An 18,740-nucleotide genomic window follows, 5' to 3' on the forward strand; every position below is an offset into this window, starting at 1 on the left:
AGGGAATTACTCTTGGCGTGTCCCAAGAAGCAAGCTTTCAGTATTGTGGTACTCGCCTTATGGAATATTCTCCATCCCAAAGTTAGGTTATTTCCATCCCTGTTAATCTTCTAGATGTCCGTCAAAACTGGGTTACATTGCCGGGCTCGGAAGTCCCAAGGAACTGGGTGACATCTCAAGATGTTTCCCATGTTATGGATGATAATGGTTGCTATACTTCTTTCTCCATTTGTGGTTTGTATACTCTTAACTTTTTAAAGTTTTTTTAAAATTAATAATAGTTGTCTATATTTTTATAATGATGGTTTTTATAATGACTAATTTTATATTATGGTTTTGTTTGGTTGTTGTACACTGTCCAGAGACACTTCTGGGGAGATGGGCAGCTACATAAATTTGATAAATAAATAAATAAATAAAACATAAAAAATACAACTATCGGTATAAGGATTTTATATTATGAAAATGACCTGAAAAGACCGACAATAAAGATGAAGTGGGAAGGTGTTATTCTCTGTATTGCACAACCTATTTAGCAACTGTGGCACATGCCAATGATATCTTTCCTGGAAATAATTTATCATATTTTCCCCTCATTATTCCAATTTGTACTTATAAATTATATTATACCAGCAAGGAAAATATTATTTGTACTGTTCCATTCTCATTCTGATCTGAATCAGAAAATTTAAAAACATATCAGCCTTTAGGAACAAAGGAAAGTCTTCTATCAGGCTAGGAATGTATTAACAAGGGAGATCAGGGTAGCAAAGAGAAGTTACTCTGAAAAGCTGAGAAACCAGTTCTCAGCTAATAAACCAGCAACTGTATGGAGAAGCCTGAAGAATATAATTGGCTACAGCTATAAGATCTCCCTCCCTTACTGAAGAGAATCAGCAAGTGGCAGATGATTTGAATGTGTTTTACTGTAGGTTTGAAAGAGATCACTGTCATTTACCGCTACCTTCCCCATCCCTAACAGTAGCCAATCTTTCTTCACCTATCTCCATCCTTCATCCTCTTCCTGGCCTCTCACCTCTGGTGATCTTAGAAAAAGATGTGCAAGGTCTATTTCATAGACTAGTGATGGCAAACCTTTTAGAGACCGAGTGCCCAAACTGCAACCCAAAACCCACTTATGCATTGTCGGGTGCCAGCTGGGTGTGGCCCATTGGCTGGGTGTGGCCCATTGGCTGGGTGTGGCCCATTGGGTGGGCATGGCTGCGGTGGTAATGGCAGACTGGATGAGATTAAAAAGTTCAATCAATCAATTCCAACTTTGCAAGATCTTTTTTTTCCCCCACGAGAAGTTGAAATTGACTGATTGATTGAACCTTTTTTTTTTTTTTTTTTTTTTTGCACAGGCCTAAAGCGAAAAGGTTTTATAAAACCCAGCTGAAGGCCTAGGACTGGGGTGATGGTGCATATGCCCACAGAGATGGCTCTGAGTGCCGCCTCTGGCACTCGTGCCATAGATTCGCCACCACTGTCATAGACAAATGATGGGAAAAGTATCAGGCTCAGATGGAGTAACTCTTTCTTGCTTGAAAGTCTGTGCTGAACAATTGGCCCCCATCTTCATCTGCATTTTTAATAAATCACTGGAGATGTGCTATGTCCCTTCTTATCAGTGAAACGACTTGCCTCCAGAAGTTAGGGTGCTCCAACACAGGAGGTTTTTAAGAAGATATCAGACAACCGTTTGTCTGAAATGCTACAGGGTTTCCTTCTTTAGCAGGGGGTTGGACTACATGATCCCTTCCAACTCTACTATTTTTTATTCTGCTTCAAATGCTCTACTATCATCGCAGTTCCTAAGGAACCCTTTATCTGTGAGCTAAAGGACTACAGACTGGTTGCTGTGACATCTGTAGTAATGAAGTCCTTTGAGAGGTTAGTGTTGGCCCACTTGAAAACCAACATGGATCCTCTGTTATACTCCTTGCAGTTTGCCTACCGAACAAATAAATTGGCAGATGATGCTGTCAACATGGCATTGCACTGTATCTTGCAACATCTTGAATCCCTGTAGACCTATGCACAGGTCCTTTTTGTAGACTTCAGCTTGGCAATCAATATCATCATTCCAGAAAATCTTCATTCTAAACTGATTCAGCTAGCTATGCCTGTCCATACTTCTGGGTGGATTATTAGCTTTTTGATGTATAGGAAGCAACAGGTGAAGCTAGGCAAAATTACATCTAATATTCAGGCAATTAGCACAGGTGCCCCTAATGTCTATGAGCTCTCTCTATTGCCTTTCTGTCTATATACCAATGACTGCATCTCTAAGGATCCCTCTGTTAAAGTACTGAGGTTGGCAGATGATACAACAGTCAATGGTCTCATTTGAGTCAGTGACAAGTATACATATAGATGGGAAATTGAACAACTGGCCCTGTGGTGCAGCCGAAACAATCTGGAACTCAACATGCTTAAGACTGTAGAGATGAGAGTGGATTTTAGGAGGTGCCCTTTCTACCACCTCTTACTATATCTGACAGCACAGTATCAGCAGTAGAGTCCTTCACGTTTTTGGGGTCTATAATCTGTCAGAATTTGAAATGGAAACCTAAAATTAGAACCATCATTAAAAAAGCATAACAAAGAATGTTCTTCCTGCATCAACTCAGGAAGTTCGGACTACCTCAGGACCTACTGATACAGTTTTACAGAGGAATTATTGAGTTTGTCATTTTTATTTCTATAACTGTCTAGTTTGGTACAGCAACCAAACAGGACAGGTACAGACTCCACAGGATATTTAGGACTGCAGAAAGAACAACTGCAACTAGTCTGCCTTCCATAGAAAACTTGGTTAGGAAGAGGGCTGAGAAAATATCTGCAGACCCCTAGCATCCTGGACATACACTGTTTCAATTCCTCCCCTCAAAATGCTTCTATAGGGCGCTATATGCCAAAACAACTAGACAGTTTTTTCCCTCATGCCATCACTCTGCTGAACACCAAATTCTCACAATATTGTATAATACTGTGTACATATGTACATTTACCCTTTTTGTATGGCTGTAGCATTATTATCCTTTTTCTTTACTACCTATTCTTATTGGTATTATTGTTATGATTATTATTACTCTATTGCTTTACATGTACACTGAGAGCTTCTGCACTGTAGACAAATTCCTTGTATGTCTAACCACACTTGGCCAAATAAAGCTATTCTATTCTATTCTGTTCTGTTCCTGTTCTCAGTTCCATTCCATTCCAATGTTAGAGCTTCTGACACCTTTGAGATGCCAAAGGTTAAATTTTGTATATCAGATTTTCCATCACAGCGATGAAACATCCTCTGTTCTATTCTGTTGAAACCCAAATATGTTTGTACATAAGTATACAATGCTCAACTATGTATCTGGATTACTGCAAGCTCCAATGCCCAGCAGTCAAATGTGTAACTGGATTCCATAAAAAAAGGTAGCATGGTACTGTGGATACCCAAAAGACATTGAGATGGGTGAGGGGTGTAGCAGGATAAAGTTAGTGGATCATTAAAATAAAACATAGCCAATACTTTAAAAACAGATCAGAAATACATAAAGATAATGAAGCATTGTTTTATCTGTTTTAAACATTACATTTTCCTAAGGAGTCATACTTTAAAATGTAACAGGTTAAACTGGGATTTGAAAATAATTTGATTAATAATGAACAGTAGCAATTTTTCACCTTATACTTACTAAGATTTATCTCAGAATAGTTTTAAGCAATAATGTTTGAAGCAGTTTTTGTAGTACTTTATTTACTCATTTAAAGCCAATAATAGCCTTTACAAAATGTATGAACATGCTTAAAATGCTTACCTATGTCTAAAATCTTTATTTCTTGGTGGGTAGGCAAAAGAAGGAAGAGCAAAAAGAACAGTATTAGAAGGAAAAAGTCAAAAGAAACAAAAAATTGGTAAGGTTGCTAGTAAGAATTTAGCCGTAATTTTATGTATTAATTTATTAGTTAGATTTATATTCTGCCTTTTTTTCTGGGTGCTCCAGGTGGCATACACAATGCTCCATCCTCCAATTTTTCCCCATAACAACCAACCTGTGAAATCATTTGGGCTGAGCGAGAAACACTGACTCAAAATCACCCAGTGAACTTTCATGGCTAAAACCAGACCCAAACTTAGTGATAGTCAAACACTGTAGCCCTTACATACAGCAGTTCCATTAGCATGGCCACCTGAATGGTTATGATATATTAAATGGTTTTATAGTTGTGTGAGTAAAATAATATTTTGATACCATTTATATTTTTATATTCTGATGGATAAAGAGACACTACTGAGTCATCAGAGCTGCATTCTAAAAATTAGGTATTTAAAATTAGGGAAAAATATACCTTAGTTCAAGTACACTTGTTACATTTCCAGATGGGAATATTCGTCGAACATAGTTGAAATCTCCTACATATAGACTTCCATCAATTCCACAAGCTAGGGCAACTGGAGCCAGAAGTTTATTGCCATCTGCTTGACCATTGCAACTTGGGCAAGAAATGCTGCGCCGTCGGCCATTACCCATTATACTACTGACAACTGGTGGCTGCTGAGAGATAAACTGATTTTCCCCATTGCCTTTATACAGGATTCCTTATAAAAAAAACAGAAACATGATTCCCCTTTGTCTTTGTAATAACTTTTTATAACCAGATACATTTTAAATATAGTAAGCTTAAAATTTCACAGTGTGACTGCATTTCACGGATGTTGATATATGAATAGTGTATCTGAGCACATACCAATGAAATTCACCAATAGTTTGTTCATAAGCATTGTGAGCACATGCCAGAAAACAATGTTTTCGAATCCCACTGGACATTGCACTTTCAATTCCAACTGTAACTCTGTGTAACAATGTATGGTTAGATATCCTGTCCTCCATTCAATCCTTTCAACCATTCATATTTACAGCTAGTTCAGTAATAAGAAAAACAAGGATCTTCAGATAATCCATAACGAATCGCTCCTACATTATTTTCTATCTAGACTTGTAATGTTACGTATAATAAGCCAAATATGGGAGCAGAACCATATGCAAACAGCTGCTGTACAGCTGGTTCTCAAGTCTGCCCAAGAACAAGAGCTATGTGCGTGTAACCCCAGTTAGCAATACTCTTCTGTTTCTGGACAGAATCCAAATTATGTTTGTCTTCTTTTGTTCCAGAGAGCTAGTATGTTGACTGTGTCTTTGCATAAACTGCTTTTCAGTCTGCTATATGAGAGAGAACTGCAGAATTCATTTCCATACAGATTTTAGTTTAGTCTTCTTTTAGTTTCGGCTGAATGTTGGATTGGAGCAGTGTTTTCACATTCTTTTTTTTCTTGGAATAAACTACAAATAGATGTACTGTTACGAATCAAAATCTTATATTAGTACATTATTATTGTAGAGCAGTTTTCTGACAGCCTCAATTTCACATTGCAAAAAGGTTTTATAATAATTTACTTTGGGTTGCAGAGTTTGGTTTTATAATGTATCTGCAGTTACAGTCTCATATATCAAACACAACAAAAATGCTTTTGCAGGCCATCTGCCCTTTAAACCTAGTTCTGCTCAAAGGCATCAACAATCATTGGATAAAGACAAAGTATCTTGCTAGCATCATTTTTTATGACCTTCACAGGGAATGTGGGAAAGAAAGATATGTACATATGTAGACTTTCACAAGTAATGCTGTCTGTTGGACAGACTTTTTTCCTCATTATTATCAAGATTAATGTATCAATCTAAGTCTGCTGCAAGAACAGTGAGCTATTATTGTAACATTTGTTTCATTATAAATCTCAATCTAACTTAAATCATGCAATGTACATGTCATCTTGTACAGTATAGTAATACTGGCTTCACTGACTGTATAAATTTAAAATTAGAATTCATGATAATTACCATTCAAATATTATTATGAGGTTTCACAATCCAAGCCAATTTATTTTCATTAGATAAATATTTCATATACTATCTATCTATCTATCCATCCATCCATCCATCCATCCACCCCCTATCTACTTGCCTGCCTGCCTGCCTACCTATCAGTAGACTGTATCATTACTGTACATGGAATTAAGTTCCTCATAAGCACTTAGAGAAAAAGTGCACTACTGAAATCTGAAACCTTACTTCTATGATTACATTCATTATGACAATAAGGAAACCTGCAATGTCATTTAAATACATGAGTTCTACAAATTTAATCATTTCTTCTAGAGCTTAGCAATATACCATCTGATTTACATATTTTCTCATTGCACCAAAAAATTGTTCCTTCACATCTCTCTTTTAATATAAACAAAGAAAAGATGAATATCAGTCTATTGCAGTTATTCAAGATATCCATATAAAAAACCTGCCACTATATTTGCTCTAAGCCAATACATTTTTCCAGTTCATTCATCCTAGTCACTTCATTTATTCAATTACACTTTCAAAAGTCATTATTTGCCAACTGCCTCCTAAGCACATCTCTAAGCACAGAAGTTGATTTACAAACAGAATATACTCAATAGAAAAATAATAAAATAAACATACCGGTATATATGAATAATTTTGGGGCCATCAATTCCTTTTTCCTTACATGAGTTACCACACTGACTGGATAGCTCCTTTCTTTTATATTGTTTCATGGTTAACGGCCCATTTAAAAGGGGCCATCTCTTGGGAAAGGGCCGATAGTTTACTTATTTCCCCATTGAAGAATCTTCATTCTTCATCAGCAATTTCTTTTTGATTATTTGCTATCAAGCTGGTGTTCAGTTTTAGTGCTTACAGAGATATTTTCTTAAGGAGGAAATATTCCTTTACCAACCTCTTATTCTCTCTCTCTCTCTCTCTCTCTCTCTCTCTCTCTCTCTCTCATACACACACACACACACACACAATTTGTTTGTTTATATATATTGCACTGAGTATGTTTGAAGAGACAGAATCAGATCAAAGAAAATGTACCTGACTATTTTGCATGGAAATTAACTGATTTGGAGAGGCAGAAAAGAGCAATATGGTATTTTCATATGTACTATGAAAAAGGAAACATTTTCATGGTGTTTATGTGGGTTAAAGCAGTGATTCTCAACCTTTCTAATGCCGTGACCCCATAATACAGTTCCCCATGTTGTGGTGACCCCCAAATGGGTGTGGCCACCAATAAGAGGGAGTAGGACAGCTAGGGAAAAGGGAAAAAAATGGCGGACAGCATGGTTTGGCGACCCTGTGAAATGGTCATTCGACCCCAAATGGGGTCCCGACCCACAGGTTGAGAACCACTGGGTTAAAGTATGCTTGAAAATTTGAATTTTAAAATAAAGGAGAATTGTAAATTTCTGAATATAAATGATTTATGTTTTTGTGTTTCATAATAATGAATTAATCACATTTTTGGAAAACCTAACAATATTATCCAAGAGAATGCCTATAAACTTTTTTTTAAAAAAGTGCAATTATGTTCAGACTTGGAATCCAACAGGGTTTTGTGCTTTTCAATTAATATGCACTGCATAACATTATAAGATTAATACTACTCACCATTTTGAACATCTAATACATGGTGTTTGTCAAGTGTCCATCCACCCATGTTGGAGGCATCCAGTTCATAACCTTGTAGAATGGCTGTCCGTTTTTCCCACAATGTTAGATCCAAACAAGATTCATATTCATAACCAACAGATACTGAAATAAATAATAAAATAATTATTTTATATAAACTAATGCAATGTTTGATAGTCATGATTAATTTATTTTCATTTAACATTGGAGGCTTTTACTATTTTATCTCATTAATTTAAATGTTGACATTTAAATAAATATCCATTAAAGCACTAACAATATAATGTAGAAAAATATAAATCCAAACAGAAGCTGGCAATGTGGTACCCACAAATTCTGAAATTAAAGATTTTGAAATTAAATTCAAAAAATTAAATGAATTCTTTTAAAATATGACACGAAGGCTGGCATTTGAAAAGGTCACTGATCCTTGATTCAGAATCCAATAAATAAGTAACAGTTACTGATTCACAAATACAAAGATCACAATTACTATTCTCATTTGTTGACTTCAATAAAAAGCGTAACAAAAATATTATATAAAAACCAATATATTTTGTATGGCAAAAGTTACTATGGAATTCATTTGCTAGATTTATATTCCACTTTTCCTCCAGAGCTCAAGGTAGCATATATAGCACTTCCTCTGCTATTTTACCACAATTTTACGAGGTAGGTTGTGCTGGGAGCATCTGGCCTAAACTCACCAAATAAGTTTCCATGGCTGAAGTTGGATTTGAACCTGCACATGATAAACAGATCCTAATTCATAAAAATTATGTCCAAAGTAATTGTGCTTGAAACTATCAAATATTTAATTGGGTTTCTTGTAATTCTATAACTGATAGTCCTCTGAAAATTGTGTTACTATTAATTGGTACAGTGAATTATGTAGCTTTAAAAAATTGTCTATTCCATCCACTGATTTGGTCTACCAACTGAGGTAACTATAATCATATAAATTTAATTTAGGTAGTGGAGAAGTTGAATACATCCAATATGGATGCACATTTCTACTGTTTGTCATCTCCTATGTCTTACTTCAGAAAGAACCCAACATAATTTTATGCTAAAATAACTTTAAATAAAACTTTTTTCACATCCATTACACGTATGGAATAATTGTGTGCTACGTTAATTAAAATGATGGATTAGGGTTAGAAGAATCCAGCTGTGGATACTCATTGGACATTTTTGAGTTTCACAATTACTTAGCCCAATCTATCACACATCATTATTGTAAGAACACTGGAGAAGGGAGCATTATATAGTCTACTGTCAGCTCCTGGAGGGAAGGAATGGTATAAATAGAATGAATAAATATGTAAATAACTGTTTATTTGCATATACAGACATCTTGGGCTTGCTTATTTTCAGGTTTGGACATTTAATTAGAATTTTTTTTCAGTATTTGACGATTTAATTAATGAACTGAATAATTAAAATGAGAAGCTCTCATATATTGATATACTGATATTCCCTTGAAATAAGTTTATGGTTCCATGTGAAGTATCAGAGGCTGAATAGCAATTTTCAGGCAATTATGAAAACACCGTGGCCGCATACAGCTTTTTTTGCAAAAACAAATGTACCTTTCTTCATGTAAGTTAGCGTTAGATATGATCCAATCAATGCAGTTATTTCTAACTATTACTTTCTCCAATGTAAAAATAATAGTTTACCACAATCAATGTGATAGTTACAAAATTAATATTATTCCTTTCATATTTCTGTATTTGTATGTAAAAATTACATTCAGTTCGAGTAACAGACTGATACTGCATAATTTTGTTTCTTTCTATATAATGTATCCACCATGAATTATACTACTGAATATAATTTTTGCTACATAATATCAGCATATTCAAAAGAACCTGATAACAAACAAAACCTACCAACAGCTTCAGATAAACCATAGACCTTTTGATTATATGCATCAGTTTTATCCCATATAAATGTATAAGCCAAATTTGGGGATGCAGGGAACCATTTTTGGAAAAGTCTTCCTACTACAGCCACCATGAGATGAACTTTCATTAAATTAAATGGTATCACAGACTGTGTCATTGTGATCTTAAGTACAGATTTATACCCCGCCGCTTGGGAGCTTAAGTAAGACAATTTCAAATCAGTTCCTGGTATTGCAGTTTCTTCATGGAGCACCTAAAATATGAAAAAAATGACAAATTAATCTTTGTTATTTGTTTAATGCACATAATTAGATAACCACTATAGTCGTAAACCTAGTTTTGTACCAATTATTGAAGAATAATATACTATTCAGTTTTATATGATATACTATCCAGTTTTACTGGAATTTTGAAATACAATTTTTAACAGTTTTATCAAGATGTACAAGTGCAGATACTTTTAGAAAAATATTCTCTATGAAACTGTAGCAAATACAGCAGTATTGAAAATAACACATTATACAAATGTTGATGAAATTTGAGACTGCATTCAATTAGAAATATCTTAAACCTTTTTCTTTTAAACTAATCTGGACTGAAAGTTTACAGAAAATTTAACTTACCTGTTTGACATAGAAATCTTCAATAATATTCTTAATTAATGATTAATCAGCATAAAATTTAAACTATCTGTCTAGATTATATTATCAATACCACACCAACCTAAAACTCTTCTACTACTATTGGAAGAAGACTATGCCAGCAAAAATTTCCAATTGTTTTTGCCAGAAATAAGAAAAGAACACAATCTTAATAATGTGATTTCATATAAATTGTCTTGTATCTAGGCAGACCATTATTTCAGCAATAGCCATCATTCTGAGCTATGGCTTTTGGTATTTGTGCTACCATTTCCAGGAATCCCAGAAGCCAAGCCCAACTCAATTATTGTTTTTCCTGTTTCTAATGCATGTTCTGTGTATGTGTATGCGTGTTTGTGCACATGCATACACAGTTTCAAGTCAGTCTTGATTCCTGTTGATTGTTTGAACAAGTTTAGCCAATTTTCTTGGTTGGCCATTATCTTTTTCCTAGAGCAGACAGACAGTGATTGGTCTAAAGCAGGAGTATCAAACTGCTGGCTCGTGGGCTGGATGCATCATAGCGAAACTGAGCCCACCCTATTGCTGGCAATGGCAAAAAAATCACGATAGGTCACAACACTTCATATGACGTTGCGAGTTTGACAGTCTTAGTCTAAAGCTATCCAACTGCCAAGAAAGAAGTAGAACTCACACTTTCACTCAATGCCTTTAACTGCTACACCAAACTGGCCATTAGCTTTACTTTTATCTACATCTAAAAAATATGGTATGTTAGTATATTATATATTGCTGATATATTGGTTTTATCCTTTAAATATCTTTGTGAATTCCTGGACCTAATGAGCTGCCTTATTGTAATTTCTCACCATCTAAAATATCTGTTTATTTAAATGGTTGGTTTTAATGTTGGTTTTTGTAATTACCTTTATTAATTTTATTAAGATTTATATCTTATGTTTTTATTGTTGTAGGCCACCATGAGTATTGGAATAAATAAAAAGGCAAGATATAAATTCAATAGTAAATAATAGCAATAGCACTTAGACTTATATACCGCTTCACAGTGCTTTACAGCCCTCTCTAAGTGGTTTACAGCAGGGCTTTTCAACCAGTGGTACGGGTACCACCTGTGGTACATTGGCACCTGGCAAGTGGTACGCAACCATCCTAGAAAAGTGGTAGCAGGGGAGGGGAATGAGTTGAATTGGTGGCAGCGCCGCACAAGCCTGAGCGAGAGATGACTGGAGCTGCATGGCTGTCAGGGCTCAGCAGAAGCACCAGGCGATCAACGCTGATCCTGCGCTTCTGCTGAGACCAGAAGAAGTGCTGATCAGCTGGAATGTTGCAGCACCTCCAGGGTCTTGTGATTTACATTCAGATGCTTGGCAACTGATTCATATTTATGACAGTCACAGTGTCCCAGGGTCATGTGAAGTGACCAAAACCAAAAACGCAGCAGATGGGGGGAATAAAAACCAAACACCCCCACCCCACCCCCGCTGCCAATCCTCAACAGAAATGCTCACAACAATGGAAACCTCAGACAGGAGGAAAAACGCGGCTGGGTGGGCAGGCAGGTGTCTTGCTCAGCTGTGGCTTGGGGGGCACTTTTTTCAGTGCCATTGTAACTTTGAACAGTCACTAAGCAAACTGTTGTAAGTCGAGAACTACCTGTACTTCATCACTTTTTTTTTTTGGTCATCAAGGTTTTGACACCTTGCTAGGCAACTGGTGGTACTCGGATATTGCCATATCCTAAAAGTGGTACAATAGGTGAAAAGGTTGAAAAGCCCTGGTTTACAGAGTTAGCATATTGCCTCCTACATTCTGGGTCCTCATTTTACCGAACTCGGAAGGATGGAAGGCTGAGTCAACCTTGAGCCAGTGAAACAAACTGCCAAACTGCAGTCAGCCGGCAGTCAGCAGAAGTAGCCCACAGTACTGCATTCTAACCACTGCACCACCACGGTTAGTCTCACCACTTTCAATCTGCTAATGTCAGGACAATGGCGCAAAAAAATTAGAAAAAAAATAGATAATAAAAACCAGTATATTCTTTTCATATTTATTATAGCCAGAAGCCCAAAAGCATTTGATGAATATTGAATACCTTGAGGAAATATTAATGAGCTGATGGACATGAAGAATAATCTTTTTCTCACTCCTTTCCTCCTGAGATTATTTGTGATTTGTGAAATTATTGTACTTATAAGGCAAAATATTCCTTTTATTTAGTTAACCAAGAATGGAAAGAAATTCACACAATGAATTTGATCTACAACTGTCCAAATAGCTTCCCAAAGGATCACAAGAAAATGGAAAATTGTAAGCTATCAGTGCAAATACCTGAATAACTGGGTAATTTAATTTTTCCCTTAAAATTTATTAAAATATTATCAACAAACATAAAATACAGATTTGAAACAAGCAAATGACAAATGTCATTTCTGGCATTCACATCATAGGGCAAAATTTCAAATCTATTAATTTCAACTTTAGGGTTTAGAAAATATTCAGTCTTAACCATAACATTTCAAGTCTCATTTCATAGTATTCATAAGAGGTCTCTTGTAAATTGTCTTTTTTGTGATATCAGATTGTTACAGTAACAATAAAAGTTCCTCAGGAAGATAATTGATTTAATTTTCCACTCTGCCCTCCAAATAGTATGAAATATGGCCCTATTTCTATAATGCTCAACATCAAGCTGTTTAGAATATAAAGCACTGAAAACACACAGTCCTTATTGCTTGCCTCAGGACTGTATCTCTTCAAATCTTGGAAATAAAGAGGTAGGGAACTATGACTCTTCAGATGTTGCTAAATTATATTTCCACCAGCCCACCAATATAACTAAAGATGAAGAAAGTTCAGCATGCATATTTCTTGTTTCCTTTCTTCCATTCAACCTTAATATTCATGTTTTATTTAAAATGGTTTTCTGTTTTCAAATTTACACAGAATCAAAGTATTTTAAGGAGGAAAACATCTGGATCATTTGTTCTCTTAGCCAACAACTGCCTGAGTAATATGAAATATACTACTTTAGAAATACAGTTGCCACCAGGATCAGTTATCAGTAGAGCTGTAGATCTTTTGAAACAATGGAATATAATACATTTTTCTTGATTTCTTTGTTAAAAAATATCAATTTGGGGGAAAAGGTTACCTTTTTTTTTTAGTATACTTTGCTAGATGATTCCAGTGCACTAAGATCTAGTGCAGAAAGAAACCTCTAGCCCAGGCCTGCACAACATGCAGCATACAAGCTGCACGTGGCCTGCCAAACAGCCTTATATTGTCCACTGGTAGTTTTTGAAAAACAACCAATCCATTCCTGCCAAACATTGCCATTGCCTCCAAGAAGGGTATTAGCACTGCAAACAATCTGGACTGAAGCCATTTCCACTTCGTTTTCGGTTGCCACAGTATTGGGAGAGGGGATATGTACTTTTAAGTTTAGACAAAACAATAAATTGTCCTGTGGGAACAAAGATCATTGCTGCCTGACTTTTGGCAGGCTGAAGCTTCCATTAGAAAGCCCGCCAAATTGGGGAATGTTATTTATGTCGTGTTGCTGGGGTGGGAAGTTCAACTTTGTAACATTGTAACCTTTGGGAGGAAACTTCAGTCTTGGTTTCACTTTTGATCATACTTTGTAGCCAAATAAATATGTTCTTTAAGGAAATCTCTTGCCTTGGAGTTGTTTTTACTAATCTCATCTATCGGAACCATGACAAAGGGTTTACCAGCATCCAGGGGTTCAGCCAGTTTACTCTGAAAGATATACTGCTGAATGCTTCCAATGGTCCCAGGCCTCATGGATACTGCCAGCTGCTGCCAGTCCACCTCTAGCCACCAAACAGTTAATCAGTGTCAAGTTATTCTTTTGCAATGGTTTTTAAGATATTAATCTGCTCTTTTCATTTCTATGAATTGTGCAGACCTGCCTGTATTTTATATAGAATAATCTTTCTACTGCATGATTCAGAATAATTATCCTACTGCAGTGGTGGTGAACCTATGGCATGCGTGCCAGAGGCGGCACTTGGAGCCCTCTCTGGGGGCATACATGCTATTGCTCCAACCTTGCCTCCTGCCGTGAACCCCTTCTCACCAGCAGCCCCCCTGGAGAGTCTCCTGAGTGTGGCCCACACAGAGCAGCGCAGCCAAGAACATGGCAGCCAAGCAGCATAGATAAGACTCTGCCCTCACACCCCATCCCACACAGTTGATGCTGTGGGGCGCGGGCAGAGGGTATGGCCGCAATGGTGCTGCTGGGCTGCCTGTGCGATTTGTGGCAGGCCCTGGAGGTGGTGAGTGGCCCTGCGGGCAGGCGGGGTGGGGGCATGGAGTGGGGGCAGGGCCAGTTTTTGGGCACTTGGTCTCCAAAAGGTTTGCCATCACTGTCCTACTGCATAGTTTTTAAAATAATTTGTAGATGGCATTTAGTTACCTACATATAAATGTTTTTTTAAATAATGTATTAGTGCAACTGAATTAATAAACTAAAACACTTTTCTTGTCATTCAAACCAATCAAACTATGAAGGAACATATGATGTATTCCTGTACCAAAATACATTATATATAATACCGTCTTTACCAGCTGCTGCACTGATAAGATATAGTGAAAAATCATGCAAGTAAAAAAATCATTCACACATCTTTTCATAAAGTCTTCATCATAACTGCTTCTCCCTTACTTAATAAAATAGTAAGAGAAGTTAGATCCACTTTAAGATAGATCTCTAAGATAGAACCAATTAAATCATATGAAACAAAATGGTTATGGCTAACGTTCCTGTTCTTCAGGGAGATTGCTTTAAGCACAACCAGGCATGGTTCCAACTTATGGATACAACAATTCCTTCTTAAATATGAGGGCAATTCAGAAATAAACCTCCATTCGTTACTTTTCAACATTCAAATTGAGGCATGTCATAATGTCTTACAAGGTTTGAAATTCCTTATTAGTAGTCGCTCGGCACCAAATTTGGGCTATGGGGGGTGATCATAAACATCCCAATGGAACTGCTTCAAAAGTTCTTGGGTGCATCTAGCAGTGTGCAGCCAAGCATTATTGTGAACCAACACCACACCAGAAGAAAATAGAAAATCCCACCAAATGTGAAGATGCCAAAGGAGTCCTGCTAGTGAAGTTGATAGAGAATGGCTTGACCATCAATTCAGAAGTCTACTGTGAAATGTTACGAAAACTCAGACGAGCCATCCATAACAAGCATTGGAAGCCAGACTTCCAGTGTAATGTTGGTTCATGATAATGCTTACCCGCACACCCCTAGATGCACCCAAGAACTTTTGAAGCAGTTCTGCTGGGATATTTTTTTTAGAATGTTTTATTAGTTTTAATATACAATACAATGAAAATACAAAAGTGAATAGTGAAAAAGATGGGGAAGGGAAAGGGGAGTAGAAAAGTGAGGTAAGAGAGAAAAAAAGAAAAAAAAGGCATTGACTTCCGACTTCCTTTCCAACGGTCAAGTCAAGCCGTTGGGATGTTTTTTAGCACCTCCCATAGCCCAGATTTGGCGCCGAGAGACTACTAAGGAATTTCAAACCTTGTAAGACGTTATGACAAGTGCCTCAATTTGAATGGTGATTATGTCGAAAAGTAATGTAATTTTGTAGTTTTCTAATGTGTATAATAAAAGTTCTGTATCAGTGATGTCTGTCATTGATAATCAAACGGAGGTTTATTTCTGAATTGCCCTCGTACTTAAAACAATAATTGTTACATGGTTTTATGTACTACCTTTTCCATAGAAAAATATGTGACATAAATTCAAAATTAACCTGTTAAAGAAAGAAAACTAAAGATAAGAAATATGTTGGGGACCAAACTATATACAGATAGTCTTCAACTTATGACCACAATAGAGCCCAAAATTTCTGTTGTTAAGTGAGTTTTGCTCCATTTTGTGATCTTTCTTGCCACAGTTGTACAGTAAGTGAATCACTGTAATTGATAAATTAGTAACCCAGTTGTTAAGTGAATCCATTGACTTTGTTAGGTTGCAAAGGCACGTAACCTTGGGACACAGCAATGGTCATAAATATGAATCAGTTACCAAGCATCTGAATTTTGATCACATGATAATGGGGATGCTGCAAAGGTTGTAACTGTGAAAAATGGTCGTAAATCACATTTTTCAGTGCTACTGTAACTTTGATCAGTCATTGAACTGATTGATTGCTCATTGAACATTGTTGTTAAGTTGAGGACTACCTGTATGACGACATTGTATGTACAATTACAAAACAGGTAGTCCTCGACTTATATCCCATTCGTTTAGCAACTGTTCAAAGTTATAATGGCAATGAAAAAAGTGTCTTACAATCATTCCTCACTTGTAAGATCAGACCACCTGGTTACAATAATCATCAGCAACCCCACAGTTATGTAATCAAAACTGGCAACAGGCATCTATTTACAACCATTGCAGCATCCTGGGATCATGTGATTGTCATTTGTGATCTTCCCAATCAGCTTCTGACAGGCAAAATCAATGGGAAAGCTGGATTCGTTTAATGACTGCCTGATTCAGTTAACAACTGCAGTGATTCTCTTAACAACTGTGGCAAAAAAGGCCAGAAAAATCAGGTGCAAATCACTTAAGAACCGTCTTGCTTTACAATGGTCATTCTGATCTCAGTCATAGTTGTAAGTCAAGTACTACCTGTAAGAGATTCTGTAATCGTGATGGGATACAGTTAGAAACAGTTTAATATCATTGATGAAATGACTTCCAGATAATGCTGTGTGAGACAATTACTGCTTATTGAGGGAAATGGATGGTTCAGAAACGTGAAAAATAAATAAAATGTGCTGATGTTTTATTAGCCAGATTCTTGAGAACAGATCTGAAACTGAACTTAACAATAGATTAATTCTGTCATGGTATTATTTGGAAGTTATTTTACCGATAAACAACTTTGAGAACCTAAACTATACATTTAATATATTCTTTTCAGGAGCTGCTAGAAAGAAAAACTTTCTAAAATAATTTGTGTTGAGGAAAAAAAAATCACCCGTTAGTTATTGGCATAGTTTTTACATTGCTAAAAGCTACTATTTTATCTTTGGAAAGAGTGGAAATAACACCTGATCCAAACAGCTGAAAGGATTACATGGAAGTTGCTTAAGGTCATATGAAAATAGGATCTGCAGACCACAGAGACATAACATGGGCTATAACTATCCCATGGGCAAGTAATTGTTTAAACATTGTTTTTAAATCTCACCAGACATTATTTTTCCATGTGCTGCCATTTTAGTTTTGAGAGTTTTTTTTATGAAGATATTGATAAACTGGATAGTGATAAAGAAGCTTTTAACAGCCTATTGTCATAAATTTTCTCTAAATTTTAACACATTTTCATAAACATATGTTTGAAATGCTGGTTAGTCTCTACAATGAACACTATAGAAGTATCAGGCAAGGAATTACATTCCAAAACAAGAGAATATCTATTAAGGCAGAATGTAGGCATTCATTTATCTTTGTGTTTATGTATAGATAAGAAAGGGTTCAAAAGCATTTTTGTGAATACATGTACATGGGTTTGAAATGAATATCAAGTTATAAAACAAGCAAATGTTTCCAAGCACTTGTAATATAACGTGAATAGGTAAGTAGATGGATATTAAATAGTGCTGAATACATAAATGTATACTATCCAATTAAAAAAACCATAAACGAACAACAAAGAATGAAAGCTTTTCTACATCTGGGAACTCTTAACTCTCCTCATCCAAATTCTTCAATATTTTGAAAAATGACGTGGAGGTAACTCTCTCCAATAAGCATACTTGCTCAAATTAATCTTTTATAGGCAGATGTAGGCAGATATTCTAGGAATAACACAGAAGTGTAAAAAGCAGAGACATCTGCATTAATTCAATCTTTTCCTGCACTTATCAGAAGTTTGCCAAGCAAAATGTGAGATTTCTTTTAGGCAAATTAACTATTTGGTGTCAGATAATTGTTTGGTCAGAAAATGGTAAGACAAACTGTCAGGAAACAGAAGTGAAGTAGGATCTACTCTAAAATAAAACTAATGAGACTTCAAGGGGTCAGAATGAACTATAGAAAGGTTAAGACATTATCTGAGTATTGATAAATACTCAGGAATTGATAAAGTTAAAAATTTTTAACCAGCATGCTGATAATCCCAATACAAATTATATATTATTGTTTTTGTTGTTATTTTAATGACCTAAAATATATTACAATGATCTGCATGCAAAAATCTTTACACTTAAATGGCACTTTACCTGTGTCTCAGGAATAATAGGGCTGTCTTCAGGAGAGATCCTGAACAAGGTAGATAAAGGTGATGATACAATTACGGGATTTGGTTTCACAAATCCACTCAGATCACAGCTGGGAATGTCATTCTCCTCCTTCTTCATGACAAGAGTGTCCATGACGTAGAAGACGTTCCATGGAATCCAGACTGTATGGTACTGAGTAAGGAATGGTGATCGTTCAAATACTAAAGTTAATGATGCACCACCATTTGCCACCAAGTCAAACCTAGGTAAACCAGATAATTATTTAGTAATACATCTTAATTAAATTTAAAACTTTCCAACCGATATATACAATTAAGATTTAATGGTAATAACTCCTCTAAGTTAAGTATAAC

General features: G+C 35.9%; 1 protein-coding gene across 14 annotated transcripts in view; it reads right to left on the reverse strand.

The window, feature by feature from the left end:
• The window catches only part of TENM3 (teneurin transmembrane protein 3), a 565,275-nt gene that overhangs the window by 57,239 nt on the left and 489,296 nt on the right, over positions 1-18,740 (reverse strand). For 11 of the 14 annotated variants that reach the window (XM_039336655.1, XM_039336657.1, XM_039336656.1 and 8 more), the window contains 5 exons: positions 18,367-18,628; positions 9,449-9,716; positions 7,533-7,676; positions 4,354-4,603; positions 3,822-3,842 (listed from right to left, as the gene is read on the reverse strand). In XM_039336655.1, the coding sequence (XP_039192589.1) occupies positions 3,822-3,842; positions 4,354-4,603; positions 7,533-7,676; positions 9,449-9,716; positions 18,367-18,628 (945 nt within the window). The remainder of the gene's footprint in view (positions 1-3,821; positions 3,843-4,353; positions 4,604-7,532; positions 7,677-9,448; positions 9,717-18,366; positions 18,629-18,740) is intronic. The other 3 variants (XM_039336659.1, XM_039336658.1, XM_039336661.1) reach the window with 1 other exon arrangement.

This window comes from Crotalus tigris, unplaced genomic scaffold (assembly GCF_016545835.1).
Source record: "Crotalus tigris isolate CLP2741 ecotype Arizona unplaced genomic scaffold, ASM1654583v1 scf7180000017666.379230911805:20528666, whole genome shotgun sequence".
Classification (NCBI taxonomy): Eukaryota; Metazoa; Chordata; class Lepidosauria; order Squamata; family Viperidae; genus Crotalus; species Crotalus tigris.